Source organism: Poecile atricapillus, chromosome 1 (genome assembly GCF_030490865.1).
Source record: "Poecile atricapillus isolate bPoeAtr1 chromosome 1, bPoeAtr1.hap1, whole genome shotgun sequence".
Lineage (NCBI taxonomy): Eukaryota > Metazoa > Chordata > Aves > Passeriformes > Paridae > Poecile > Poecile atricapillus.
In genome coordinates this window covers 158,069,206-158,096,185 of record NC_081249.1, presented here as the reverse complement: position 1 = coordinate 158,096,185, position 26,980 = coordinate 158,069,206, and the positions used below count along the sequence as shown (strand labels likewise).

The 26,980-nt window shown below is 50.2% G+C and overlaps 2 protein-coding genes across 12 annotated transcripts; one reads left to right on the top strand and one right to left on the bottom strand.

Moving 5' to 3' along the window:
• Positions 1-509: 509 nt before the first annotated feature.
• ABCD4 (ATP binding cassette subfamily D member 4) lies at positions 510-15,404 on the top strand. Of its 9 annotated transcripts, none has more exons than XM_058835720.1 (19): positions 510-590; positions 808-932; positions 1,050-1,177; positions 1,374-1,513; positions 4,659-4,775; positions 5,062-5,187; positions 6,040-6,090; positions 8,408-8,502; positions 9,438-9,559; positions 10,413-10,504; positions 10,705-10,794; positions 11,063-11,271; positions 11,552-11,643; positions 11,848-11,884; positions 13,039-13,088; positions 13,367-13,419; positions 13,763-13,839; positions 14,995-15,110; positions 15,268-15,404. In XM_058835720.1, exons 1-19 carry the CDS (start codon positions 574-576, stop codon positions 15,361-15,363), a joined length of 1,833 nt encoding a protein of 610 aa, XP_058691703.1. In that variant the 5' UTR covers positions 510-573; the 3' UTR covers positions 15,364-15,404. The 9 variants fall into 9 exon arrangements, with proteins under 9 accessions (XP_058691703.1, XP_058691696.1, XP_058691693.1 ...); XM_058835705.1 differs by having other exon boundaries at positions 586-712; XM_058835713.1 differs by lacking the exon at positions 15,268-15,404 and having other exon boundaries at positions 14,995-15,233.
• Positions 14,521-26,980, bottom strand: LOC131577632 (acetyl-coenzyme A synthetase 2-like, mitochondrial). Of its 3 annotated transcripts, XM_058835657.1 has the most exons (15): positions 26,479-26,980; positions 25,007-25,103; positions 23,657-23,856; positions 23,008-23,183; positions 22,248-22,400; positions 20,069-20,216; positions 19,502-19,639; positions 19,269-19,361; positions 18,765-18,877; positions 18,233-18,359; positions 17,433-17,560; positions 17,122-17,185; positions 16,682-16,803; positions 16,329-16,593; positions 14,521-14,735 (listed from the first exon to the last, which is right to left on the bottom strand). In XM_058835657.1, the coding sequence occupies exons 1-14, from the start codon at positions 26,789-26,791 to the stop codon at positions 16,417-16,419; spliced, it is 2,049 nt and encodes a 682-aa protein (XP_058691640.1). In that variant the 5' UTR covers positions 26,792-26,980; the 3' UTR covers positions 14,521-14,735; positions 16,329-16,416. The 3 variants fall into 3 exon arrangements, with proteins under 3 accessions (XP_058691640.1, XP_058691648.1, XP_058691657.1); XM_058835665.1 differs by lacking the exons at positions 14,521-14,735; positions 19,502-19,639 and having other exon boundaries at positions 16,417-16,593; XM_058835674.1 differs by lacking the exons at positions 14,521-14,735; positions 16,682-16,803 and having other exon boundaries at positions 16,421-16,593.

The window sequence follows — 26,980 nt, the reverse complement described above, 5'->3', positions numbered from 1 at the left end:
CCAACGTCCCGGCTTGAAAAATCCCCTGCAATGGCCACTGCAAGTTGTGTGTCCTTTGGAAGCAACCCGAAACTTCAATGCCCACCCCAAAATAAGACGCATGTGCAGAATTAGCACTGGTACTTCTTTCTTGTCTCCCCTGTAACAGGCGGCAATACCTGCTGCCCACGGCGACTGTCCCTCAGCCTCTGGGATCTCCAGAGGGATCAGCTCGTGCCTGTCCAGCTCCTTCCTCAAGAGAGGAGTTAGTGCCCGGGTTCTCCGGCCCCGCCGCCTGTGGCTCGGCCCTGGACCCTGCCCGGCATCACGTTCGGCCGCTGTGAGCAGGCGGGCGGGGAGGAGGTGAGGGACGCGAGCGCACGGACCGCGCCGGTCCCGCCGCCGCTTCCGCCCGCCCGCCCGGGCTGTGAGGGGAGCGCGCGCAGGGGGCGCTGTGCGCGCGGCCGGCGCGCCGTCCCGCCAGGGGGCGCTCCCGCTCGGCGGCGCGGCAGGGGCGGGGCTGGCGGGCGGGATCTCGGCGGTGACGCCGCGCGCGGAAGCGGCGGCAGCGGCGGCTGTCCCCGGGCGGGGCTGATGCAGGGCGAGGAGAGGTGATGAATATTCATGTGGAGCGCCCGCGGAGGCGGGGCTGGCCCGGCAGGTCCGGTCCGGTCCGGCGGGCACCGATGGCGGGGGGCAGCGGCAGCGCGGGGGGCGCCGGGGCCGGCGGGCGGTGAGGATGGAGCAGGCTGGGCCGGGGCGTGGCGGAGGTGAGGTGGGGTGGGACCCCCGAGCTCACTGCCGGTCCCGCGTCTCCCTCTGTTGCAGGGCTGGCTCCCGGCTGGACGGGCTGTTCCTGCGGCGGTTCCTGCGGCTCCTGGCCGTGCTCTTTCCTGGGTGGCCCTCCCCGAGCGCCCTCATGTTCCTGACGCTGCTCGGTGTCGCCTTGCTGGGTGAGCCTGGGTAGTGGAGATGGGGGGCTGCACCGCACGTCTGCTCCCTGTGGTCCCCCACTTTGCCTTGTCACCGCAGTCCATCAATTCCTTCCCCTGCTTGCCTTTCTCCTCCAGAGCAGCTGGTTATTTACCAGGTCGGTGTCATTCCCAGCCACTACTATGAGGTCCTAGGGAGCAAGGACTTCTCCAGATTCAAAACGTTGACTGCCGTTGCCGTGACTCTGATCATTGTGAACTCCACGGTAAGACCAGAGGCTCACATGTTTTGGGAGAGGAAGGGAAAGCTGCCTATGACTCCTGGCATGATCCTGACCACAAAGGGTTCAAGTCTGACCATGCCCTGGATCACTAGTTACAACCTGCTATTTTTTATTTCATTTTGAAAAAAAAATTGTTCTCACTTATATCTCCCCATCCATCTCTTTGCCCTTGTTCCAGCTAAAAAGTTTCGACAAGTTTATCTGCAACATGATGTATGTGAACTGGAGGAAATCCCTCACTGAATACCTCCACAGCTGCTACTTCCAAGGCCAGGTCTACTACAGCCTGCACGTGCTGCGTGAGGACATCGATAACCCGTAGGCTGCCAGCAGCTTCTTTCAGTATCTTGCTTGGCTTCTTCTGGGCTGCTGCACACCTTTTCCTGACTTCTCTTTGTCTCTGGGTAGGGGCTTGAGCCCTAGAAGCTTTTTCCATCTAGGCACAAATCTAGGCACTCTCTTCTACCCTGGTGGGAGGCAATACCTATTGCTGGGAACGCCTGTGACTGCTGGTTATGATGGTTTTAGGGGCAGGATGTTTCAGTTGCAAGGAAAGTGGATGCCCAATGGAACAGGGATCTAGTGCTGCTATAAAACACACAGTCTGCAAACTCAGTCCTTGACACTGTGTGATGTTACAAAGGGCCTGGCTGGAGCCAGCAGTGTCTCTCCTTTCCTTCATGCAGCTGGTGTATTAGGACAGTCCCTGTTCCGTTTGAACTTCAAACACCAGAATCTGCAGCTGAGCACAGTCCAGCTGTATTTTAGTGGTTTGATAACCCATGGAAGCCACATCCAGGAAGGGCTTTGTTTTGTACTGTATGAGGGTTGCATTTCCCTTTCCTGTTCCTAGAAAGGAAGTGTCAGTGGTGACCTGAAATATAAGAGGAGGAGCCTTCAGTCTCCTTGTGGATCCCATCCCTCACCCTTAAGAGGTCCCACTCCAGTTTGCTTTGTGCACTGTCCTGCCTACTGCAGAGCTGTTGATCTACCTGGACTGTGCAGCAAAGGTCGAGTGTGCTTCCTCACAGCTGTGTGTGGACCTTGGCCTTGCAGCCTGTCCTCGCACACAGGGCACTGCTGTCATAGTCGTGCACTGTGAAGAGCTAAGAATCCTGTTAGACACCATATGAGAGGTCGCAGAATCACAAAATATTCTTAGCTGGAGTGGACCCATGTGGATCATTGAGTCCAGCTCTTTAAGTGAATACTCCACACAGGGATTGAACCTGTGGTATTATTAGTGCCATGCCTTAACCAGCTGAGCTAATCTCAGTGTAGAATCTCCCTAATTCTTCCCCCTCCAGAATTTAAAGTTATTAAATATTAGCTGAAAGACTAGAAATCAAGGGAGAATGTTTTCGAAATAATGCGTTGTTATACCGTTGCTTTGAGACTCCATGCTCTCCTGTGCTAGAGTGGGCACCTCTGGTCTAGTCACTGCAGTGGTGCCATTTCCCATGTTGACGGCAAGAGAGGAGACCATGCCCAGGGTCATAATCTGTCTTGCAGGGACTCCTAATTCTTGCTAATAGTGGAAACTTCAAGAAACTGAAGCAGCTTCTGCACCTCTGCTGCCTTTTGCTGCTGGCTGCCTGTCCTTGCTCCTTCATTGCAGAGCAGGATGGTTTGTATGGCTGCTGCAAGAAAACATGCTGGGTACCTAAGGGGGAGTAGCAAGCAAGGAGAGAGATCTCAGCTTGGGTCAAACAATTCTACATGTTTGGCAGTAGGCCATCATTATCGAGCTGATGCACTTCCTGGTTGCTGTTTGGTTTACTCCCACTATCATTGAATGTTCATTTCTGATAGTGTTTTGCAGTGGCATGCAGTTGCATGGAGAGGTTAAAAGCCCATGTCCGTCACCAGGGCATGCAGGACTTCCCAGGCAGTGCAGCACATTGAAGCCAGAAGCTGTCTTTTTCTTTGGGGGCGTGAGGGGAAGCAGAGGACAGAAGACCCTCACCACATGATTATGCTGCTCAGGTTTATTTTTAGCTAGGGAACATGTTCACATTGTGCAGTGAAATGTAGGAGACAACTGGGTCAGTCTGTTCTCCTGACCTTTTCAGACCAAATGTGTGGGATTACTGTGGAGTGTGTTTCATTACACCTTGCTTCTGCTCCAACATTCAGTCTTACTGTTTAGTGTGGATTTGGTACCACTGCAGAAAATCTCTTCATCTTGCAATTCCTTCATGAGAGTTTTTTCTCTGCACCAGGTACTTAGAGGACAAGCTAGAGCAACAGAAACCTATTATGCAAACCAAACTGAGTGTTAAATGCATGGAGTTGTCCACTTTGAAGGAATGAAGAGTGGGTTCTGAGTGGCATACAAACACTTGCAGCACCTAGCAGGGAATTTGAGTTGATGCTTTCATGTGTTTCTCATGTTTTTAGTACATGTTACTTAATGGCTTGTAAAAAGCAATATCCTTCTATGAGACAATAGCACAATTTAAGTTATAATTTTATGGGACTGTTACAGTCTGAGGAAAGGGAAAGATTGTCTGTAGATCAGGCAGGGTGAGAGCTGCCCCAGAATTAAATCCATTGCTGTTCCAGAACTGCAAAAGTTAAAACTGCAAAATGTTAAAACATTAATGTCCTTGTGGTTGTATCTGCACGGAGGTTAACCAGGAGTTCATACTTGCTCTTCATTCTGAACTCCAGCATTAAGTTATGGCCTTTCCACTGGAGCTTAGCTTAGCAAGCTGAAGCCCTCATCCACATGCTCTGGACAGATGAGGTGCTGAGGAGTAAATATACTGAACTCCTTCCTAGTTACCCCAAGTGCAGCTCCTGCTCAGCAGTGGAATAGATGGCACTCAAGCGTCTGTTACCCAACTGCCTGCTGCTAGTGAGGTGAGAAGGCTTGGTGTGCTGCTTCCTGCTCTTGGGGGCTGGGGTGGGTGGAAGCACTTCCTTTTTTGCAGCAAAGGAACCAGAGGTACTCCATGCAGAGCCAAGGGATTGGCTCTTGTGGAAGGGAAGCTTTGATGGAAGTGTTTGCAAATATCCAACAGCTGGTGAAGGACTGGTCTGTGCCCTCGTGGTTCTGATGGCATCTCAGCCCAGTACTGAAAGTTAGGGGGAGTGTCAGTGGTTTTTCATTGTATGGGGGTTGTTCCAGGAGAGGAGTAAAGGACAATGATGCAGAGACCTTCAGTACAAGTGTTGAACAATGTTGTTGAAAGTGGAACAAGGGATAAATACAATGAACAGCATGAAAGCAATGGCAAAAGTTGTTCTTCCTGGGTGCCATGAAGGCTCTTGGGTGCATCCTGCTGGGCCATGAAAATGATCTCCTGTGGGGGAGCTGCAGGTCCTTCCTGGGCAAGGTTGTTCTCCTGCAGCCTGTCCTGTGTTCATGCAATGAAACAGCCTGGTTTGTGCCCTGTTAGGGATTTACTACTGGCTCTTGCTTTTGGGCTGTAAAAAGATGGCTCTTTGTGTTGAGCAGGGACCAGCGCATCAGCCAGGATGTGGAGAGGTTCTGCAGGCAGCTCAGCTCCATGGCCAGCAAGCTCGTCATCTCACCCTTCACACTGGCCTACTACACATACCAGTGCTTTCACAGGTAAGGATGTATCCTGGCTCTGCTTGCATACCTCTTTTCTGTGTTCTTTTTTTGGAGCCTGCCACCCACATTACAACTCCCCAGATGGGTATTTGTACACATGGGTGAGTGGTCTCTACACTCGGAAGAGAACTCTGCCTTGGAGATGCTGGGATATGCAATGTTGGTCCCCAAACTTCTGTGAAAGCTGAGAGGTGACAGTTGAGGGCTCTGATTGCTTGAGCCTAATGGTGCAGGAGTGTTCTTTTGCTTGGACAATTACCTGACTTCTCTTTCTCCTATGTAGCACAGGCTGGCTAGGCCCGGTGAGCATCTTTGGGTATTTCATCATTGGGACAATGATTAACAAGGTGCTGATGAGCCCAATTGTGTCTAAACTTGTGCAGCAGGAAAAACTGGAGGGAGACTTCAGGTGAGTCCCAGCAGAGCTGTGTTTTCCCTGCTCCTTGGCAGCTCCTGTGAAAGCTTTTTTGTCCCCATTCAGTGCTGTGTATGTACCTACTTCTTTTGTCTGTGACTTTCCCCACACTTAGAGAAAGTTACCTGTGCAATGGTGCCTCAAAGTCAGTGTACTGAGCCCCTGCCAACCATTCACAGCTTTGTGTCATGACAGGCAATGCCCTTGGCTCGGTCTCACAGCTCAGTCTTCAAGCTGTTCGCTTGCTCATTGCTGGTGCTTCTGCTAGGGATGTGTTGAAGAAAACTGCACATGGAGCTTCCTTGGGTGCAGATGAATATTCAGTGAACTGCATCTACTAACTGAAGTCAGGTTTCTGCTTCACCACTGCCTTCACTGGGTTCCTAAAAGAGCCCAGTCTTTCCATATGCTCTGTAACTCACCTCCTCCCCTTTGCTTGCAGGGTTGGCTGTGTGTGTAGTAGGGGCTTTGTAGCTTTCCCTGGGGCTCAAGTCACCCAGGGACAGCAGCATAAGCTGTTGTGGCACAGGGAGCCCAGCCTGGGGCAGTTGCCTGCAGTGATTCTGTATGGTGGAGATGCTGTGCTAGCAGCAAACAGTAAGCCCAAGAGCTAAGATGTGCAGAGAGCAGGATATCAAACAAACACACCACTGAGCTGGCCCTGAATGATGGCACTTCATGTTAAGCCTTGGTCTCTGGAGCCTTGCTGAGCCTGTTGAGTATTTCTGTCAAGAGATGCCTCAGATCACGTCTCTAACATGCAAGATAAGTTTTCTCTAGGAATGGCTTTGGCTACGTAATTCACTGAGCATTTGTGCACAATTACAATGTATTTTGGTTGTACAGGTTCAAGCACATGCAGATTCGTGTCAATGCAGAACCAGCTGCTTTCTACAGGTTAGTAGTGTTAATTTCTTTGTATCCTCAAAAGGATTGTCCCAATTCAGAGCATCCTTGTTGTGTTCACATATCCCAAAGGAGCCCAAGTTCTGTTGCTGCAGCTTTCTATCCCTTCTACTGCAGCACCATACAGCCCTGACACTCTGTTACCCCCAACACACTCTGTTCTTTGCATTCTGTGCATCATCTGCAGAAATAATCCACAGCAATTGGAGACAAGTATCTTTCCTTTACCTCCCTTCTAACATCTTCAGAGGCAGATACAGATTTGGTGCTGGCTTAGAGACCATTGCTGATGTTTTGCCAGGTCCTTACCTGGAAGATTGCTCAAAGTCTTATTGCATCTGTTTCCGCTGAGGACTTGTTGCATGTTGCTTCTGGCCCCATCCTGCTGCTGCTTGCCAGTATGTCTTCTGTGGGTGTGCTAGCTGCTACCTGGCCAACTTACCTCTGCTTTGCTCCTCTTGGTCAGTCTGTGCCCTGCCCTCTGTATGCTGCACTGGTGCTCTGAATTTGCTCAGTGCCATTCACCCCAGAGCTGAGCACACACAATCAGGAGCCCAGCAGCAGCTCTGCCATTTAGTGATGCCCTGAAGCCTGTTGAGCTGCTGCTTGGTTCACCAGGAAAAGAGGCATGAATTTGGTGTAGCTTGTGTTGGGGTGGCAGGAGGCTTCTGTTTCTCTCTTGTCACAAGTCTGCCTTTGCCCTCTATGTTGCAAAATTCCACTTCCAGGAATTTTAGCATGTGTCTTTCTCTCTGGTCATCTCTGCCTGTGATCTGTATTTGGCTCCTTCATGCTGTATTGAGTGGGAATTTCGATTGTTGTGGTGCTGTCCCCACAGTGGTTTGATTCAAAATCACTGATTTCATAAGAACTTATATTGACAGGCATGAAACTGATTTAAGTCATCAAGATCAATCTTGGTTTGCACTGGCAAGTCTGAGTTATTTCTTTGTACTGTGATTCTTACTGGTTGATGATAATTTTTTTGTAATGGAAAAGATACTGTAATTACATGCCCTTATTTAAGATGCAGTACTTTCCCTCATAATTCATAATTTTGAATTTTATTCTATTACTAAGTAGAGAATGGAAAGTTAATTATTATACCAGTAAACAGAATGTCTTGGTTCAGTACAGTGTTCTAATAGAAAAGCTTCATTTTGTGTGAAACTAGAACTTAGCTGAGTTGCACACAACCAAGTATTTTCATGGTATGCATTATAATTGAAAATAAAGGAGTTTTTTAAAAGATTGCATTTCTAGAATCCTGCAAGAGGAGGAGCATGTGGTGAGTGGCTGGTTTTGATTGTTCAACTTCTTTGGTTTGTGATCTTGCCCTCTTGAGACTGCCTAGACATTGTTTCAGTAAAGGAAGAAACAGAAGCAGAGCACTGCCACCTTTTTACTTCTTTTGTTACTAAGCCTTTGGTAAACTTGCTTTAAAAGTGAAGTGAATGGGAGGAAAAGAGGAAACCAATACAGCAATCTCTCCTCATCTGCAACAGAATGATAGCTCTATGATAGTGGTTTGTGTAGTGGGCAGAAGCCTCTGTTGGATGTCAGGGGCAATACGTGCCATGGCAGGTGGGAGTCTGAAGTGAGCTGTGGAGCTCTCTCTGCATTTTGCCACCTGAGGGCAGCCCAGGCCTTGCAAAGCAGCAGAAGGAGCTATCACGCTTGCTTGAAGGTTGTGGTTTAGGAGATGTCTCCTTGCTCCAGGCTCAGCCTGGCCACTGGAGCATCACCACTAACATGTGTGGTGTGTGACCTGATGGAGATAGCCCTGGGAAGGGAGGAGTTCTGGAGCTGGAGTACCCATACCGGGGCTTGCACTGCTCAGGACTTGGCTGTCCCATTCCTATGGAGTGGGTAAATGGGAAGAGGTGGGCTGAGGCTGCTGACCATGCAGGCCACGTGGGCTGATTATCACCCCCTGGACTCTCCTCTGCCCTGTCCTTTCTGGGTCCAGCTGTGTAACAGTGCCATCCCTCTTTTCCAACCAGGCTGTATTTGGGAATTGTGTTTGACCTTGTGTACATTGCTTCAGGCTAGAGCCTCGCTGCCAGTGTCTGGCCTGGCTTTACCTCCTCCAGCAGCAGCCATGGGCTCTGGGAGAGATTTGTAGGACTGCTTGCTTTAGATGGAGTTCTTTGATGATACCCTTCAGGAAAGTAGTCCTGACTGTTCAGTTCCTGATCAATAAAGAGTTTTTAGTTGGAGGTGAAGGTGACAGGCCTGTTCAAAGCTTCAGTTTTAAAGCCCATGGTCCTAGGATGTCTGTGGCATGTTGCAATTATTATTTTTATAGGGCTGGGCGAGTGGAGCACATGCGCACAGACCGGAGGCTGCAGAGCCTGCTGAAGACCCAGAGGGAGCTGATAGGCAAGGAGCTGTGGCTATACAGTGAGTGGACAGACTGCAGGGTGAAGTGGGATGTGTGGTAACTACATTGTGGTGGTCCACACCCTGGGAAACTCTACTGGTAGAGCAGTTGGGTGGGTGCTATTTTCTTCTGCCTCTTGCTGGTCTGCGAAAGCCCTGAGGGTGAACCGAGGGTACCTCCTGCAGTGATTCATGGGAATCCTGTTGTATAAAAGCCTCATAAAGAGGCAAAGTTGTGAAGGACCCAGAATCTGGGTTTTTGTGGGGCAGGTGTTCACTGCCAAGAAAAGAGGGAGGGGCTTGAGCTTTGGGGCCTGTGCATGTGGTTGGGAGCTGTGGAAACTTAGTTCCAATAGAGCCTGTCCCTTAAGCATAATTGTCCCCTAAAAATATTCCTTTTCCCTTTTTCACTGAGTCCAGGTTTTTTCTTTAAATGACCCCTATAAAGGCAGCTCTTTCTGATCTCAGCAGCACAGTGAGCTTCTGAACAGTGTAATGGAGGGAGAACCCTGAACAGTAGTGTCTGTGGGAATTTGGGATCTTAAGTCTTTTCTGCCTGTTTTGTGCTCCCAAGACACACTTCATGGCAAACCATCTCACCCCAGAGCTTCCTTTTGTCCTCCACTCCTGTTTATTGTGAATCTGTCAGGTCCCTGAAGCTTAGCTACAAGCAGGCAAAGTTGCTTTTGGCCCATAGTAGTCCCTGAGCTGTACGTCTGGATGATGATTCTCTGCTCAGGGGCCTGCCCTAAAGTGCCTTTTGCTTGGCAAATGGATTTTCACCCTGCTGCTTGCATTATCTTGAAAAATGAGTTCTTCTGCTCTGGTTTATCATAAAGGGCCAAGGCAAGAACATGGCTCTTCCTCTGACTGGGCTTAGGGTTAGTACTTGGGCCTGGCTGGAACAGAGGTTTCTATTTTAACTCACTGTTTTCTTTCAATGTGCTTGTGCCCAGTTGGGATCAACACCTTTGATTATCTGGGCAGCATCCTCAGCTACGTGGTCATTGCCATTCCCATCTTTTCTGGGGTCTACGGTGACCTGAGTCCAACAGAGCTCAGTGCCCTTGTCAGCAAGGTGAGCTAAGGGTGATCTCTCTGACCCCACTGTGGAGGGTGAGCAGGCACTGAGGATGGAGATTTCATGTGGGCTGGTGGCCCTGGGGCTAGATAACCTACAGCATCTGATCTTCAGGTTAGACTGTCCCAAGTCATGGTGTCATGGAAATGGGAGCTTGTAGCCAGCTGGTATGTGATTAACTTGGGAGTGAGAACTGTCAAGGACACATTTACGTAAGTGTTTCCTAACACAGACTTCTATGTCTAAAAAAAACACAGGAGGTCAAAAAGTCTCTGGTTTTCAGCAGTGCAGGTGGGAATGGGATCTGTTACAGTGCTGTGGGTTTGGGTTATGCCCTGGACTACTGCCTGTGGTGAGCCTGGCCACCAGTGAGGCTGAGCTGGCTTGCATTCATCTTCCTGACCTGACTTGTTACCAGATACTCAAAATTGGCTTGTGATAGAGTTCAGAGCTAAAAATAGCTAAGTGGGCACTGCAGGCTGGTGTCTGCTCTGAGCCATATACGGTGCTGAGGCAGGGTTGGTGGCATGGAGCTGTGTGACTTGGGCAAGCATGCTGGGCCCTAGGCAGGCCATCAGGCACTCTGCAAACACCATCTCTGGGTGACAGGACATGTGTCTGCCTGGCAAAAACTGCTGTACTGAGCAGGGAAGCCCTGCTTCTTTCAAATGTGGTCATCTTCCCTCTGGTGTGAATGTGGTGACTTTACCAGCCCTCATTCATCTTGCTGAGACAGCTGATGTGGCCAAATGTGTGGACTCCTTGGCTGCCTCCTTGTAGTCATGGAATAAGGGTCAGGGCTCCAGCTCAGCAGCACTGACCCTTACTCTGGCATGTGATTTCTCCCCAGAATGCCTTTGTTTCCATCTACCTCATTGGCTGCTTCAGCCAGCTCATAGATCTCTCCAGCACTGTGACTGATGTAGCTGGCTACACACACAGGTGAGCTTATCTGTGGGCACATCTCTGGAGGAAAGGGCAGTGCAGGACAAGACTCTACCCAGCTCTGTGCTAAAAACAGAAACAAAAACAACAACAAAAATAAGAAACAGTTGCTTGTGTGCAAGCATGGGCAAGTTTGGATATTGTGAGGAGGCTCCTGGAATTGTCCCTGGCTTTCATGCAACCTCTTGTGTGTCTAGGATTGGTGAACTGCAGGAGACCTTGCTGAGCCTTGGCAGAAAAAAAAATGGTAACTACTCAGAAGCCAAAACCAGCTGGGATTTGGATGGGTGAGTTGCCTCTCAGTGACTGGCTGACTTGCAGCTTACATCCCAGAGTGTAGGGTTGCCATAGAATGGAGGTGGCCCTTGGTGTCACAGTCTGTTGCATGCACTTGGTTGGAGCAGGCAGTGCTCACTGTCAGTTGTCATTCCCAGGGTGTGTGGGACAGGGCAACTGTCAAAGTGGCACAGGAGGTTTAAGGTGCCTGATCTTTGCTAGTCTCAGCATGGTCACTTACCCACGGATCTCTCGTTCTTTGTCTTGGTGGTGGCCCAGCAGCCATTCTGGGGAGGACCCAATGCCAAGGGACACAGCTTTCCTTCTGGAGCGAGTGACACTCTCAGTACCATCCTCTGGCAAGCTGCTTATCAAGGACTTGAGCCTCAGGATCTCACAAGGAAACAGTGTGATGATTGTGGGAAACACTGGTACAGGGAAGACCTCTCTCCTGAGGGTCCTTGGAGGACTCTGGGAGAGCACACGGGGTAAGGACTGCTACTTGCCTCAGCCTTCTCTTTCTCAACCAAGGCTACCCTGAGTTTGCAAGGTGGCAGTTTGTGAGGCCAGTGCCACTATGCGATGGTGAATGTGTCACTGACACACTGATTTCAGCCACCCATCTCTGTCACAGCCTTTGGCTCTCATTGCTTTACTCGGTGTTGCAAACACACTTCTGTGGGGACTTGTTGGCTACTTCATGGGACTACACGGGGCAGTGGGGAGTTGCTGCCTGGTACTGCAGATGTGATGAGTGTCTCTGTGCAGGGAGCATCAGGATGCTGACCTGCTTTGGCCCCCGAGGAGTGGTGTTCCTACCACAGCGGCCCTTCTTCACTGATGGAAGCCTGCGTGAGCAGGTGAGCCCAGGGTCTGTCTTTGCTCTGGCCTCAGCTCTGCTCCCTGCTATGATCATGCCCTGCAAGCCTGTTGGGTGCAGACAGGCCTGCAAGAGGGAGGATGCCTGTGGCTGCTCTTTCCCTTGTACCCGAGGTCATGCTATTGCATCTCTGATGGACAGTGTCCAGTCCCTCTAACATGGTTTCTTTTGCTCTGTTAAACAGGTGATCTACCCCTTGAAGGAGATCTATCCACCTTCAGGTTTGTGGAAATCCATTAGAGCAATTAACCAATGCTGTGGTATTGCCTCACTGTCCTGTACCCAGTGAAGCTTCTCCCCTGCTGTAACCTATCAGTAACACTCATACATTTTGCTTTTGTTGCTCTGGTGTTCCCTAGAAGATTAGTGTGTGTTAAGATCAATTCTGTGTCCCCCTCCTTTTGTGATGGATCATCCTCACTTGATAAGAACTTGCTCTCTTAGGATAATGAGGACAAGCTGGCTGTGCTCTTCCTGCTGTGCTAGACATGATACATGTTGCTGTTGGGCTACATCTGATTTATTTGGTACAGCCTGACTTTCATCAAGCCATGTTTGCCTTCATCTTATTTTCCATCTACTTCCATCTTTTACTGTTCCACTTTTTCAAAATGATGCCCCAGGGCTTTGCACACTCTTGTGGTCAGAATATATGGGATATATGGATATCCTTTCTTCCCCTGCCCTCTTTCGAAGCCTGACCACATGTGGTGTGCTTTAGCTTGGAGATGTCCAGCTGTGTTGTCTGCTGCTTTCAAATACTTGGGAGTCACAATCTTGCTGAGAGTAAAGTAACTACAGCCGTCAGCTATTGTTGTGGCTCTCCAGCAGCTTCAGAGAGGTCCATGGCAGATTCACAGCCCGTCTACTCAACTTCCCTAGATGCTGACTGTACCAGCTTGAGCTGTATGGGTATGTTCTGCTCCACAGCTGACTCACCCTGAGGTATTTCTCTTCCTACATAGGGTCCAAAAGGACCTGGCTCTTACCTGAACCCTGTTTCCATGACTCTACCACTTGTAGTGCGCAGTCTCAGCTCTAAGAGAGTGCCTGTTGGGCAGGGCCTTGGCAGTTGAAGCCTGGATCCTTGTGTTCTGGCTGTGGCCATGAACTGAGGCAAATCTCAGGTGTATCTGTTGAGCCCAGCTCTCACTTGATATGCTGCTTGCAGGCATGGTTAACATTTTTAAGGAAGGTCAGTCTTTTGGGGCTATCTCTGCTAAAGCTCAGGATCTGTTATAACTAAGTGGTCAGGTCAACTACACTTAGCCTCAGGAGATACTCCAGTTCTTCCCTCCTGCCCCACCAACTCCTTAATTCAGCAGTTCCTTCAGTATATACTGCCTCTGCTTATGCTGTATGGCTTTCTTGCTAGGGTCTGCAGATGATGAGAGGATTATGCGATTCCTGGAGCTGGCTGGGCTGGTGAGTCACTGGAAGCACTGCTGCCTTCTTTCCTGGTGCCACCAGTGAGGGAAGAAGGGATGATTTTTTGTGGCAGCACAGCATGATTGTGTGGGGACACATTATGTGGGGACATTATCTGTACCTGGGACACAACTGTCTGTGGGACTGAAAGAGGAGGAGAGATATGGTATAACTTCAGCTCAAGTGGGAAAAGGGAGACTGGCAAGAAGTGGGTGGTTATGCTCAGGCTGACAGGATTGGGGACTGTGTTCACAAGTCTGTTGTGCTCTCTGTAGACTGATTTGCTGGCAAGGGCTGGAGGACTGGATGAACAGGTGGACTGGAACTGGTAAGGGAACTCACTGTCTGTGTGTATTTGGGTGATTGCTGAGTGGGGAACACTTCTAAGCAGATGCACATTGCTATCTGTGTCCATCTGCGTTCTGTGAGATGTGGACATTATACAGGAGCAAAGCCTTCATGCCCCAAGCATCTATGCCAACAATCACCGGCTGTGGTGTTCTGGAGGCAGCTGACTGTGTACAGGGGTGCAGAGCCAGTCCCAGCATGGAGGGGGCACAAGGGACACACAGGGACAGTTGTTTGCTGGTCTCCAATATCAGAAGCCATTAGATTTTCAGCAAATGAGCTCTCTTTCTTGAGGAAGGTGTTGAATCTCAACCCTGCTGCAGGTATGACATCCTGTCCCCAGGGGAGATGCAGAGGCTCTCATTTGCACGGCTCTTCTACCTCCAGCCAAAATACGCAGGTGAGTGACTGACTACAAAAGAGGGGAGAAAAAAAGACAAGGCCTTTGGTGTATAGAGAAGCTGCTGCAGAGACAGCTCATAAAATCCCTTTTGTGCTAGGAACATGCTTTGTCTTGGCCATTATTTTAGCAGCACAGCACACAGAGGATTCATTTGTGAAATGTGAAAATATTTCATTATTTGTGTGGAGGGTGGTAAGTCAGGAGGCTGTATACAAGACATTTTCTTCTTAGGGAACTAGTGATGAATGTTCATGGTCTGTGTCCAATGGCACCAGAAGAACTTTGTCAGCCTTCTCACCAGTTGCTATGTAAAGAAGTGCATGTGTTGGCGAGTGTGGCAACAGCTCTCATATCTGAAGCTCACGAACATCTGTATGGTTGTGGGGCAATATGGAAGGTTTAGCCCTGGTGTGGCAAAAGAAGACAAGGAGCAGTGGGAGAAACAGTCCTGAGAGACCATAGAAGCATCTGTGATTAGCTAATGGGGCAAATTCCTTGGGCTCTGCTGGGGGCTTGAGTTGTTGGAGGACTTGCCATGAGGGCCAGGTTGGATGTGGGTGAACAGAGCCAGTTTCAGTAGCAGGTAGCTACATGTAAGTACCTCTCTTTCCCCTGAAGCCTGTGGCACAGCTCAGTGATGTCTGGGCAGAAAGAACCTGTGGATTGCAAACTAAAAGCTGTAGAGATGATTTGAATTTATTTGCTTCACATCTGTAGTATTTACCCTTAATAGCCAGGAAGGTGCCACAGGCCATCCTACATACTCCATGTAGGATCTGTGATGGAAGAGTAGTACACTGACTGCTGTTCAGCCTGGCGCTCTGGCATATGGTCTGCTTGCGAAGGTCACGCCTTGGCTTTTTCCCTGATGGGGATGAGGCAGTGACTGGCAGCTGTTGAGGGAGAGGAATGAGGTGAATGGTGTAGTTTGCATGGGTTCAAGTACTTGAGGGGAAGGACAGCTTTCCTAGTTGCCTGACACCAGCTGTGCTTAGGAATACCAGAGTCCTTAGGTTTCTCCTCACTTGCCTTCTGCAGATATTCTTGGTGAGCTTCAGTTAATACATGAAACGTTCTTGGGAGTTGCTGCTCTTACCTAAAGGAGATGTCTGGTTGGGATAGGATTTGTGGGGCTTATAACTTTTCTTTCAGTGTTAGATGAAGCCACCAGTGCCTTGACAGAAGAGGTGGAGCATGAACTGTACCGTATGTGCCTTCAGCTGGGCATGACACTGATCAGCGTGGGACACAGACCCAGCCTGGAAAAGGTGAGACACGGAGGCAGTGCTCCATGTCTCCCTCAGGGTGGTGAGGTAGAGGGGGTCTCTGACAAGCAGAGGGGAGTGACTAAGGCTGGAGGACCTCATTGTGGGTGGATCATGCCCTTGTAGAGACATCCCTCAATGTTGTGCTATTGAATTGCAGTTCCACAACTGGATTTTGAAACTTCATGGGGAGGGAAGATGGGAGCTCACTCGAAGTGAGAAGATGAAGCGGCTCCCCTCTGGGGAAGGACACTGAAAAATATGCCCTTGTCTGGCCAGCCACACAACCTGCACAGATGTGGAGGAGCTCTCAAGTAGCAGACATGGAGCTGCCAAGCCAGTAGCCATGTCAAACAGTGCAAGACCAGTTCTGGATTTTGCTGATGGACACAGAGTATATCTGAACTCATGGTGTGGAGTTCTGCCAAGAGTAGACACAACTCTACCATCCTTCTCCCAGCCTCCCTGTCTCTCACAGAAGAAAGAAGCTGAGCCGCTAGGCCCCCAGAGAAAAGATGCTGCCTCATGGGTCTTGTAGAAACAATACCCAGAGAAACTTCCATGTTGTCTGGGATACAATGGCATGAGACTAGAATGCAGCCTCCTTTTCTGCCCTCTGTGCCTTGCTAGGAGCTCTGTCTTTGATATACAGTTCTGCAGAAGAGATTTATGTACCTTGTGGCTCTGTCAAGAATTGTATTTTCCAGCAGGAGACAAGGGAAGGAGATGCTAGCACAGGGAAGGGTCATGTCTCTGCCCTCCTTATAACACACAGCTACAGGTGAAAGGAACATTTTTGTATTAAAATCTGGGGCCTGTTTTCAAATTGTTTTTATGGAAGAGTCAATATTTGTTAACCAGACTATTGCATGTTTTCTTTCTGGGGTTTGCTTTGGAGGAGATGCTTGTATATTGGCGGTGGTCCTGGACAAGACTATTGCTAAAGAGCAAAGCAGAGGTAGGAGTAGTATCCCTATCCAGAGCTGGAGATCCTGCCTGCTGCTACCTCTGCAGCTACTGCAAGGCACAAGGAACCTCAAGGAGGGCTTTCTGCTCCCTGCTTTCATGGAATGAAACAGCTTGTCTCCCCTTACTTCTCTGCCTATGATGAGTCATGTTCTCTCTTCTGTCTACACAGGTATGGAGACATGTTTTGAGGGTCTCTTGTGTTGTGGAGAGGTCACTCCAAGACTGTAGCGGCAGTGTGATCTGAAAACTTACTGGCCACCACTTGCTTAATGGCTTTTCTGGATATTTCCCTGATTTTGCAGTGAAGGAGGAGGATGAGGTAGCTGGTGGCAGAGCTGAACTAGTGGCCCTTCTGCTGCCTCACAAGGTGCTTGTGTCCCTCTATGATCTGCTGCACAGCCTCATGGTCATCCAGGGTGGTTAGGTCCCCAAGCTCGCTGTCCTTGTCCTCCACAATTTTCCGTAGCACCCGACGCATAATCTTACCCGAGCGTGTCTTGGGAAGCCGGTGTGTGACCTGTGATGGGGAGGAGCAGAGTCAAGGCTGAGGGAAAGGGATCTGCCAATCTGCCAGTCTGGGTGTTGGACCAGTTTGCTTGTGTTACCTGAACATAATCTGGAGCTGCATACTTCGCAATCTTCTTTGAGATGAGCTCCTGGAGCTCAGCAGCAAGAGTCTCCTGTGTGTAGCCACTGTCCTTCTTCAGCACAACAAACACATAGGCTCCTGGCAGAAGGACCACCAGGCTACTGAGCATGGTGCAGACCCTGAGACCCTGCCAACCTAGTGCCAGGAGAGCCCCTCTCTGCTGGTAGCTTCAGGGGATGCTCTGTAGCCAAAACTGTGCATGCTTTTGGCTACACAGAAGCTCTGCTGCTGCCACCTTATGCAAAGCCTAGCTGGTCTGTGATGCATGTAATGGCTCCACTGAAATCCCCACTAACATGCTGTATGCTGTGGACACAGCACTGCAACCAGTGCTACTTCCCACTGCACTGCCATAGCCCCAGGAGATGTTTTGGGGCAGGAAAGAAAGCATCTTACCTTCTCCCTTGATCTCATGTGGGTAGCCAATGACAGCAGACTCTGCCACTGCCACATGGTGATTCTGGAAGAGAACAGGGCAGGGGTTTGACTTGGTGCTTTTGGCAGGCTGGCTGCCACCTGGAGCTGCCCTGACCTGACTTGGCTGTTGCAGCCCACAATAATGCAGGGAGATAAGGAAAGGTCTCACATGGCCTCTGCCTGTTTTCCTTCCTGCCTCAGTAGGTCTGCAATCACTGGTCTTTTCCTCTTGCCCCTGACTGCTTTAGTTTGGATTCAGTTTAGTTTTACCTCCCACACACATCTCTTACCACAACATCCTCCACCTCAGCAGTGCCCAGGCGGTGTCCACTGATGTTAATGACGTCATCCAGCCGTCCTGTTAGCTGGTAGTAGCCCTCACTGGTACGATATGCACCATCCCCAGTGAAGTAAAATCCTGCAGTAACCAGAACCATGCCATAGTCATTTGTTGAAGGGAGCATGTGAGCTCTTCAGTGAACACGCTCTCACATTTCCCCTCCTCCTCTCTGTTGGCTTCAGGGCCCATGTACTCTGTTTCTTCCTCAACTGCTCAGGGTAAATGTGCCTGCCTTCCTTGTCAGTCTTCTGCCTCTGCTGGTACCTGTTCTAACATCAGGCTCCTGCCCTCATTCTGCAGTGTACTGCCTAATGCTGTGCCTGTCTCATCACTATGTGCTGCGAGCACTTTGCTCCAGTGCAGGTGCCTGTGGTCTTGCTGCTTCTCCTCTTCGCATTACATCAAGACACACACACTCTTGGACTTGCTTAGTGCCTCTGGGTGAGTTACAGGGGCTGACAGGGTTTGCAAGAGATGCAGCAAGAAGTCTGTGCTCAAGGGGACTGGGGGCAGAAGGACAAATCCACTGCCTTAAAACAATGTGTGATTCAGTTGGGAAGGTTGGTGAGGGGCAATCCTGTGACATCAGACATGGGGAGATGAAGGGCCTCAGGACTGTGGAGGGTCTCTGGAAGAACAAAGGAGCAATACCAGCTCTCCTGAATCCTGCCTCCATACAGGAAGCCAGCAAGCAGACCCAACCATACCCAACCAAATGTGTGCAAGTGTCCTGCCACATGTTTTCCTTACCTGGATAAGGAGTCAGGTAAGTTTCCAGAAATCGCTTGTGGTCATTGTAAATGGTTCGTGCCATACCAGGCCAGGCTTGTGAGATGCAAAGAGCTCCAGAAACATCATTTTCCAGAAGAACATTTCCCTGTAAGACAGTTACATTTTAGTAACCATCTCTGACTTCGACAGGACAGGCTTAGTCTCTCCCAGCATACGTCTGCAACTAACTGCCTCCCATAGTGGGATGCAAAGGCCTCTCCAGGAAGACTGGCTGTCCCTGCCCAGCCCTGTCTTCCTGGAAAGATGTGCCAGGGAGCGCAAACACAGCCTCTCTTGTCAGGACAGTGCAAGCTAGACAACAACTCAATTTCTGCACTAGCTGGGAAAAAACTTCCCTGTTTGTCCCTTTCCAGTAAGGAGGTTGCTGTCTAGCAGAGATGAGCAGGAAAGACATGCTTACAGACTTCCACTCCCATCGGCAAGTACACACTGCAAACACCTGGGGGAAAGGGGACTGAGCCAGCATCTGGACTGCAGGTTATAAACATACCTTGTCATCCAAGAGGGAGGGGCTGATCCCAAAAAAGGGTCTCATAGCCATGCCTGGAAGGATTTCAGCTCCAGGATTAGAAGGACGGGGTGAGATACAGATGCCTCCTGTTTCTGAAGAAAAACTAATGCTCATCAAAGTCAGGAACAAGACGAATGCCAAGTAGCACTGCTTGGCCAAGAGTCTTTGCCCTGTCCCTTACTACACACTGCACAGGCAGGGGCTGGCTTTGCCAGAGAGCTGGGGAAGGAACTTTACAGAAGGATGGTTGTGCTCATTTAGTTCAGCAGGGATCTGTTGAGATGTACCCTTAAATCCCCATGTTTATCTGGGTTAGCTTTAAAGGCCATTTTTCCCTTTTATGTTTGGGTGCTCATTGGCCCTTACAGCCTTGCTCATACAAGACTGTCAGCAACAACTGCTGTCACTTGGCCAGCAAAGCAGCAGGTCACTCCTAAAGCCTGGGAGAGCAGAAGCTGGAACAAGGAATCATATGTATCTCACCAGTTTGCCACCAAGTGTCCACTACTGGGCATCGTGTTTCACCGACCACACGGAAGTACCATTCCCATGCCTCCTTGTTAATGGGTTCCCCCACTGCAAAGGGAAAGACAAGAGAGCAGAGCTGAAATAATGCAGTCTGGGGTTCTCATGCACTGCTACTCTTGGCCTTTGTGGGAAGAGGCACAACATGATGTCCAAAGATTTGCTGCCCCAGCCCATGTTGCTGCACTTGCCTGAGCCAAGCAGTTTAAGAGAAGAGCGATCATACTTCTTCACCCACTCATCGCCGTATCTCAGGAGCAGGCGGATGGCAGTGGGCGCCCCATAGAACTGGTTAATTCTTAACCTCTCTACTGTTTCCCAGTAGCGGCCTGGAGCAGAAACAGGGCCAGTAAGCATCCACACAGGTCCTCCCAGCCCAATGCCAAGGCAAAGAAAGAAGAGGTGAGAGCAAAGGCTCTCCAGCACTGTCAGGACCCTCAGCCAAGTTAATTATATGGTGGGAAGGATGAAAGCAGTTCAGAGCAGCAGTCCCTTTTTCTTCACAGTTCTGCTACTGTTCCTTCTGCAGGGAGGGAGAGGGATTAACAGCTCCACCCCCAGAGAAGCAGCAGTGGCTTCCTAGGCAGAGGAAAATACTCTTCCCCTTGGAGCTCTCTACTGGGCACAGCCCATGGACTGCTGCTGAGGCAACAGAGCCTTTACTGCTCATGTCCTGGCATCAAGCTACCAGCATCCTGCCTGCTGTGGACCTCAGGGTGCTGTGGAATGTCCCAGCTCCCATGAGTCACCTCACTCACCTGGGTTAGGATAGACAGGAGTGCTCTCAAAAAGGACAGTGGTACCACCATTGCAGAGGGGGCCGTAGACCACATAGGTGTGTCCCGTGATCCAGCCGATGTCTGCCACACAGCCAAAGATGTCCCTGTCCTGGTAGTCAAACACGTACTGAAAAAGAAAAGAGAGACAGTAAGGGATTTCACCTGGGCCTGCACTTCTGGCAAGGGGCACAACAGGGAGCAGTGTACACTCTGTCAGCTCTAATGTTACTGTGTTCTGTCTTCCTACCACCCCTGCAGGGACACCTTCCTGCAAAGAGTTTTTAAAAAAATATCAGAAAAAAAAATAAAATTAATGTTAAAAAAACCCCAAAACTGTGAAGATGCAGGAGACAGACACATAAAACAAACCTACAGCCAAATTTTCTCTTTTCTAATGGAGAGAGATACAGCCTTTCTTTCCTTTTGCTGGTATCTAGACAAAGCTGATCCAAGTATCCTGTAGCATCACAACAGAACCTTCTGGGTAAGTAAGATGCCTCTGTACTTATATAACCATGTGGAAGGAGAGGAGTTGTAGGCAAGGGCAAAGTGGCAGAGGACTCCATGAGCCCCCTGTAGGCACTGCTGGACTCCAGATGGACAGTAAATACTCAGAACCCCTCAGCAAGGGGCCCAGCACAGGAGCAGTGAGGCAGGAAGCAGAGGGACCATGTGATGCCTTGGCCCAGAGCAACCCCAGCCTGTCCACACGAGCTGGAATCTCTCCATCTCAGCTGGGTGAGTGCAGTGCTGTGCCTGCAGGCAGAAAGCAAAACAACTTCTTCCCACTGCCCCATTTATTCCTTGTGAGACCTTTGGCTGCAAGGCTGGAACATGAAGGAACGATGACTACCCTGTGCAGGGCAGAGTTGAGTGCTGTCATATTGGCAGCAACACAACCAGCTTCCTAAAGCACTCTTCATTTCATTTACTCAGTGCTAGGAAAGCTTCTAGGGGCCACTCTCCCACTAGCCTATCACTTCTTGCTGCCTCCTCTGATTTCTATGGTTTCAGACCTGCTCACTTCTTCCTGCAGCTCCCTGCTGACTTTCATCACACTCTGTGATGTGATCCGGACACAAGTGTTCTGAGGTGCCATAATGGAAGCTTCTCCTGGTTCTTCTGTCTCTTTTTAGTGGAGCAGTGAGTTATGGCAGCAGCAGTCTGTCCCATCCAACTGAGGGATCTGAGTGTGTCAGCCCTGTGTCCAGGCTTTTGATGCTTCTGGGAACTAACATGGCCACATGCTGCTCAGTCCCTGCACTGCCATTCTGGAATGACAGCCCTGGCTCTTGCAAACCTACTCTGATGGTCTTGAGAGGGTCACCCATCACACTGGGCACAGCTTAGTTCACAGGAAAGCCAAGGACTTACGCACCTCTGGCACACACCCCAGGAGGTATGGCCTTCAGCACTCATGGCTAACGGAGAAGACCCAGCCAGCCCTGAGCTTGCTTTGTCACAGGGTGTGTGGTCTGAGGCACTATTGGAACTGCAGTCATGCTCAGGAAGAGCCAGATCCAAAGCTAAGGGACTGTTCAGGTAAGAACTCCCCTCTTACATGGAACCTCATATTATGTTATAGGAATGCTCCTTCCAACTCCTACAGCCAAAGGCATCTCTGTGCTGAGCTCAATGCCCATTTATCAAGTTCTAAGTTTGCTTTGGGCATGTGTTATGGTTAAACGCTTTCCCCTTCCCAAAGATGACCCACACTCTTCAGATATAGACCCTTTGTCATAAGAGCACTCACCAGCTTCTACAGATATTGTCAGATGTGTTCCTCCCAGAAGCACTGCTTTTCATCTCCCACCTGAGCTGGGGTAGTTACACTTAGGAAAAGCCACAGTTTCTAGGAACCAATTGGCTTTTTTCTCCTAAGCCAGTAATATAAAATTACTCTTGCAAGGCTGAGCATCCTATCCAATGGTTGTGTCTAGTGTAGGACAAAAAGGTAGCTCAGAGCAGTATGCATTTGGGAGACCCTGCTATGGAGCCCTACCTGTAGCTAGATGTGGTCTGCTGGGGCTTGGAGGGCTTCCCAGAGGCTTTGCACTGGGTAAAGCATAATACTTGTAATGCAACAAGGAGCATGTGTCTTCCCTGCACTGCCTATGAACTGCTGGCTCATGAGCACTTTGTGGCTGGGATCCATTACCTTGTGTGTGAGAGCAGCAAACAGCAAGTAGCCAGCTTGGGAATGAACCAAGCCCTTGGGTTTGCCAGTACTGCCTGATGTGTAGAGAAGAAACAACATGTCTTCACTGTCCATGACAGCAGGCTCACAGCATGCCTCCTCCTTCATCATCTCCTGCAGGAAAGAGCACAGCAGTTCTCTCAGGGTCTCACAGCCTCCCCTCTGTTGTCCCCACAACTGCTTGTGCAGCTCTCTCCCAAGTCTCCCTCCCCTCTGAGCACCTGTGCCACCCTGCTCCACTCATCCTCCAGAAGAAGTGCACAGCAGGAGCTCACCTGTTCAGAAGTTGTACTCCATGCTGGCAGCCTAGCCACCCTGTGTGCTATGGATAACAGGCACATGACAGCCGCCAGCAGACCCACGTGTGACAGTGTGGTGGCAATCCAAGGCTGGATTCACAAAGTAGCAGCCCATGTCTCATGTGTTTCTAGGCCCCCGTCCACCCTGCTATGTGCTCTGGCTTGCACTGCCTGCCCCTGACAGTACAGGGCTGGTAGTATGGGAAGACACACCAGTTGCCCATCCTAATGGCTACTGGAACTGTCCTGAACTTGTGTGCAGCTCTGACTGCCACTGCTGCTGGGGGAAAATGTCCCCAAATTCTGTCAATGCCAGCAAAACTGCCATGGCCAGGCAAGATGCTCTCTCCACCCAGCATCTCTGCATCAAGAACAAGAACTTTGCCCAGGAGAAGTGTCAAAATTGCTGGGCAGCCTCTCACCTCCTCCAGGGGCACATCTAGAGCTGTCATGGGAACCTTGCTGGTGGTCCTCATGGAAACCAGAACCCGTTTCACTCCAGGGCACTGCTTCACAGCCTGGTCCACTGTCTTCTTTAGCTCAATAATCTTGCCACCTCTTAGCCCCTGGTTCACTGTAATCACCGTCTCTGATTGGGCTGCAGAAGACAGAAGAGTCACATAAGCAACTCTGCCCCTCTCCACCAGTCACAGAGCAATTTGGCTCTACCATGACCTTTCACCTCTCTCTCTCTCTCTCCCAGCCCTTAGTTCTCATGTCCTTCATTTAGCAAAAACAGCAGCTTTGCATCTTGGTTTCCCATCCATTTCTGCCTGTGTTGCATCCCCCTACAGGAGACATTGTATCCCAGTCCTTCAGTCCTATGGATGAAAGAGAAAACCTGTTCATCCCATGGGCTGGAAGGTATTTAGTGAGCTCATGCAATTTATTGGGTTGCTAGTACCTGCTCCATGACTATACATAATGTCAGGATACCCTCAGAGAGCCCAGGGAGTCTCACGCAGAAAACCTTTGCCATCGACATAACCCTGATCCCCCCGAGCTGCTGAACCAATAAGTTCAGCACTGTCCCCCAAGGGAAATACGTCACTGTTACCCACTGCCTCTTACCATCCCGGATCCTGTCAGCAAGAGAATCTGCACTGAAGCCAGCAAACACCACAGCGTGCACAGCCCCGATGCGGGCACAGGCCAGCATGCTAGCCACTGCCAGTGGGCACGGGGGCATGTAGATTGTCACCCTGTCACCCTGCTTCACCCCTTGCCGTTTCAAGGTATTTCCCAGGCGGCACGTTAGCTCCAGCAGTTCCCTGCCCAAAGAAGCAATGACAGTTAGAGATCTTCTTGCAGATCTTACCTGCGTGCATAAAGATAGGGGTCCTCAGAGTCATAAGGACACAGCTTATATGCCTACATACCCTAACCCTCCTCACTCTGGAAGACCATGGGAGAGCTGTAAAAATCAGTGGGAAGAAAAGAAGAAAGTCTCTAACATTTCTGACCACTATTTCTGGAAAAGACATACATTAGAATGATTTCTGTGCAACAACAGCCACTGGCAATTCCTCTGGCTCAGCAAACCCACAACACCTCAGCTGACTTTCTCAATGACAGTCTGCACATTTCTTACCGACCTGTACAACCAGTGTGACACACTACCCTGCACAGCTGGAGGCTACATGTGAGAAGTTAGATATCTTTCCACAAAACAGAGTTCCATGCTTTGCTAAAGCTGAGGTCAAACAAGAACAAACTGTAGGAAAGCAGTGAGCAGAAAGGTGCCTCTCCCAAGAAGTGTCCCTTCCAGAAACGTAGCTTGGCTATAAGTCATTTCATGGAAGGGCTCTCCATGCATGGGGATTAGCAGGGGTGGCTGGTCATGTTTGTCATGTGAGGCCTGAATTTAAAGAGGACAGAGGGACTTGTTTGGTGTGCAGAGGGATTTATGTGAATTCAGTGACAGTGACTCAGAAAGCAGGCAATTTAAGCTGGAAGGTGGGGGCCCCAGACCAACCTAGCAGGGCTGGACAGGCAGACCCCCCCAGAGAGCCAAATCCAGCAGCACTGCTGACATGAGGACAAGCATGGGATTTCTCAACACATTTGCAGCTGTGAATTTGCCTTGCTCGCAGATCACTTATCCAGAAATTTCAGTAACAGGAACCAGGCTGGGAAGGCACATGTGTGACTTTCCTGTGTGCTTACAAGCATTTCCGTGCTGCCCCAAGGGACTTATATCTACCTCCCCAGCTGAGCAGGGACTCCTCAGGGCCCAGAAGATTTAATCAGGGACTAGGGTGAAGTTTCAGATTAGCACAAGCAAGCCAACCGCTACCATATTCTGGATCTTTGTGAAGGGATGCTGCATTCCCTCACATGACAGACAACAGCAGATCGGCCCTGTGCAGTGTTCGTGCATGCTACAATATGCCTCTCATATGCTGAGAGGTAATTACTGACCTGTATGTCACCCGTACCTCCTCTCCGGGTTCATCCTTCTCCCAGATTAAGGCCACTTTGTCTGGGGCTACATGGACGTGACGGTCCAGACAATTCACTGGAAAGGAAAACCCAGGATCATGGACAGAGTAACTCTCAGTATTTCTTACCTCTCACAAAGCCAGTACTGGCAGTCCCATTTTCAGGTCAAAGTCAGGGCTGTGTGTGAGTCTTCTCAGCATTAACCTTGGGCAACCTTTGTGGATACCAGCCAGGAGATCACAAGCACCACCCCAAGTCTGTTATGCTCCTCGCCACTCCAATACCTGCCAATCCGCACTATCAGCTTCCTCCTTAACTGCGACCTCACACAGTCCAGAGCAGAAAATGCCTTAAGTCCCTTTGGAGGTCACATCCTCAGTGCCCTCAGAGTGCTGGCAAACATTAACTAAACCATCACTCCACCCAGCACTGCCTTGCAGCTGCCTCTGGGGTGAACTAGGGCAGTTTTTTAGTGGTGGTGCTCCTAAATAACAAATGTAGGGCAAAGTGAAGCTCTGCACTGGAAGGCTGCAGAGTGCATTTGTCCAAGATGGAAAAGAGCCAGGGTAAATAAACAGAGCACAGCCCCTGGCTTTCCAGGGACATTGTAAGCTGAGGCTTTGGCTGCAGTTCTTCCATGTAAAGTTTCCCACATTGCTGGCAGCTGCAGTTTCCTCAGAAGCTTTGTTCTACTCTCTGTTTTCCTTAAACCTGCTAAAGTCATGGGATGATGCAGCAGCCCCAGTTTGCATACCAACTTTTTTCTACTGACCATTTGTAATTTTCCAGGAGAGAAAGAAATGCATGTAAAAGGAGAAAGAGTAAGATGGCAAATCACAAAGGAAAATAACTCTTGCTCTCTTTCTCAAATAGATTACGTAAGATCTGATTTTCTCAGAGGTCTGTCTCATATTTTGAATGGGACAGGGACCAACAGCACTGTGAGCCGGACACAGCGTCACCAGCCTCTGTGTCTTCCCCTGATAGCCCCCTAAGGCAATTGCCACAGTCCACAGAAGAGCCTCCCACTACAGCAGTGACAGTATGGTTAATTTCTCCTGTATTTTGCTTTCTAAAGATACATCTTGCTTTCACTGAGCAGGAACAACTTAGAACCTGCCTGCTGAATGCACAGGGTCCAGTGTTACTGCCTATGGTCTTGCAGGACAGGGTGCTGCACTGCTGTGGGATCCACAGGGGTTGAGGGAGAGCAACCCAGCCCCCAGCACACACCAATCCAGCTGCAACCTCTCCAATGAAACCCAGTTGCTTTCTTAGGGCCAGCCACAACCTTACACTACAGCTACTGCAGGACCAACTGAACCTATTGGGGATCCCCCTCTCTCCAGACCTTTAACTCTGCTCTTCTGATACATTCCCAGGGCTGAAGTCACACACACAGAAGCACTTGCAGGCACTTGGTACAATCCCACGTCCATCTCCTTCCTTACCTGTCACATTCAGCTGCCCACCCAGGAACCAGGAGACTCTGCCCTGGCACAAGTCACAGTCCTGGACAGAGTGGAAGGGGGTGATCCAGGTGAGCCGGCTCCTTCCTAGTGTTCCCCAGAAGATGTCACTCTGCTCCACTGACACCTTGTACAAATGTTGGTGGTCCTTGGGTCTAGGGAAGGCGACAGCTTCAGGCATGTAAGCAGTGAGAGTCCCGTGGCTCCAAGGTCTGGCAGCCACCAACCCAGAGGGGCATCTGGGAGCCTGAGAAAGAGCTTTGAAGCAGCAGGTCCTGGCCAGCAGCCTGGCCATCACTGCAGGGTACCTGCCTCTCACTGAGGAGATGGATGCCTGCAGCCCTTACAGCTGCTTGGGACACCTGGCCCAGGCAAGACTCAGGCCCCTGTGGAAGGTGGGGCTACGTTGTCCTGGGCTGACTGGACACAAAGCAGCTCTCTCACCAGGGAGCCCAGCCACCCTGTCTGCCCTGCCTTGTTCCTC

What these genes read in the sequence shown, in the direction of transcription:
- ABCD4 (XM_058835693.1), top strand. Translation starts at nt 594, where the DNA reads ATGAATATTCATGTGGAGCGCCCGCGGAGGCGGGGCTGGCCCGGCAGG. An exon ending in TGATCATTGTGAACTCCACG is followed by an intron (nt 1,178 to 1,373) that starts GTAAGACCAGAG and finishes CCCTTGTTCCAG; the next exon opens with CTAAAAAGTTTCGACAAGTT. An exon ending in CAAGGAGCTGTGGCTATACA is followed by an intron (nt 8,503 to 9,437) that starts GTGAGTGGACAG and finishes GCTTGTGCCCAG; the next exon opens with TTGGGATCAACACCTTTGAT.
- LOC131577632 (XM_058835657.1), bottom strand. Translation starts at nt 26,791, where the DNA reads ATGGCCAGGCTGCTGGCCAGGACCTGCTGCTTCAAAGCTCTTTCTCAG. An exon ending in TAGATGTGCCCCTGGAGGAG is followed by an intron (nt 22,401 to 23,007) that starts GTGAGAGGCTGC and finishes TCTTTCCTGCAG; the next exon opens with GAGATGATGAAGGAGGAGGC. An exon ending in ACATGAGATCAAGGGAGAAG is followed by an intron (nt 16,804 to 17,121) that starts GTAAGATGCTTT and finishes TCCTTCTGCCAG; the next exon opens with GAGCCTATGTGTTTGTTGTG.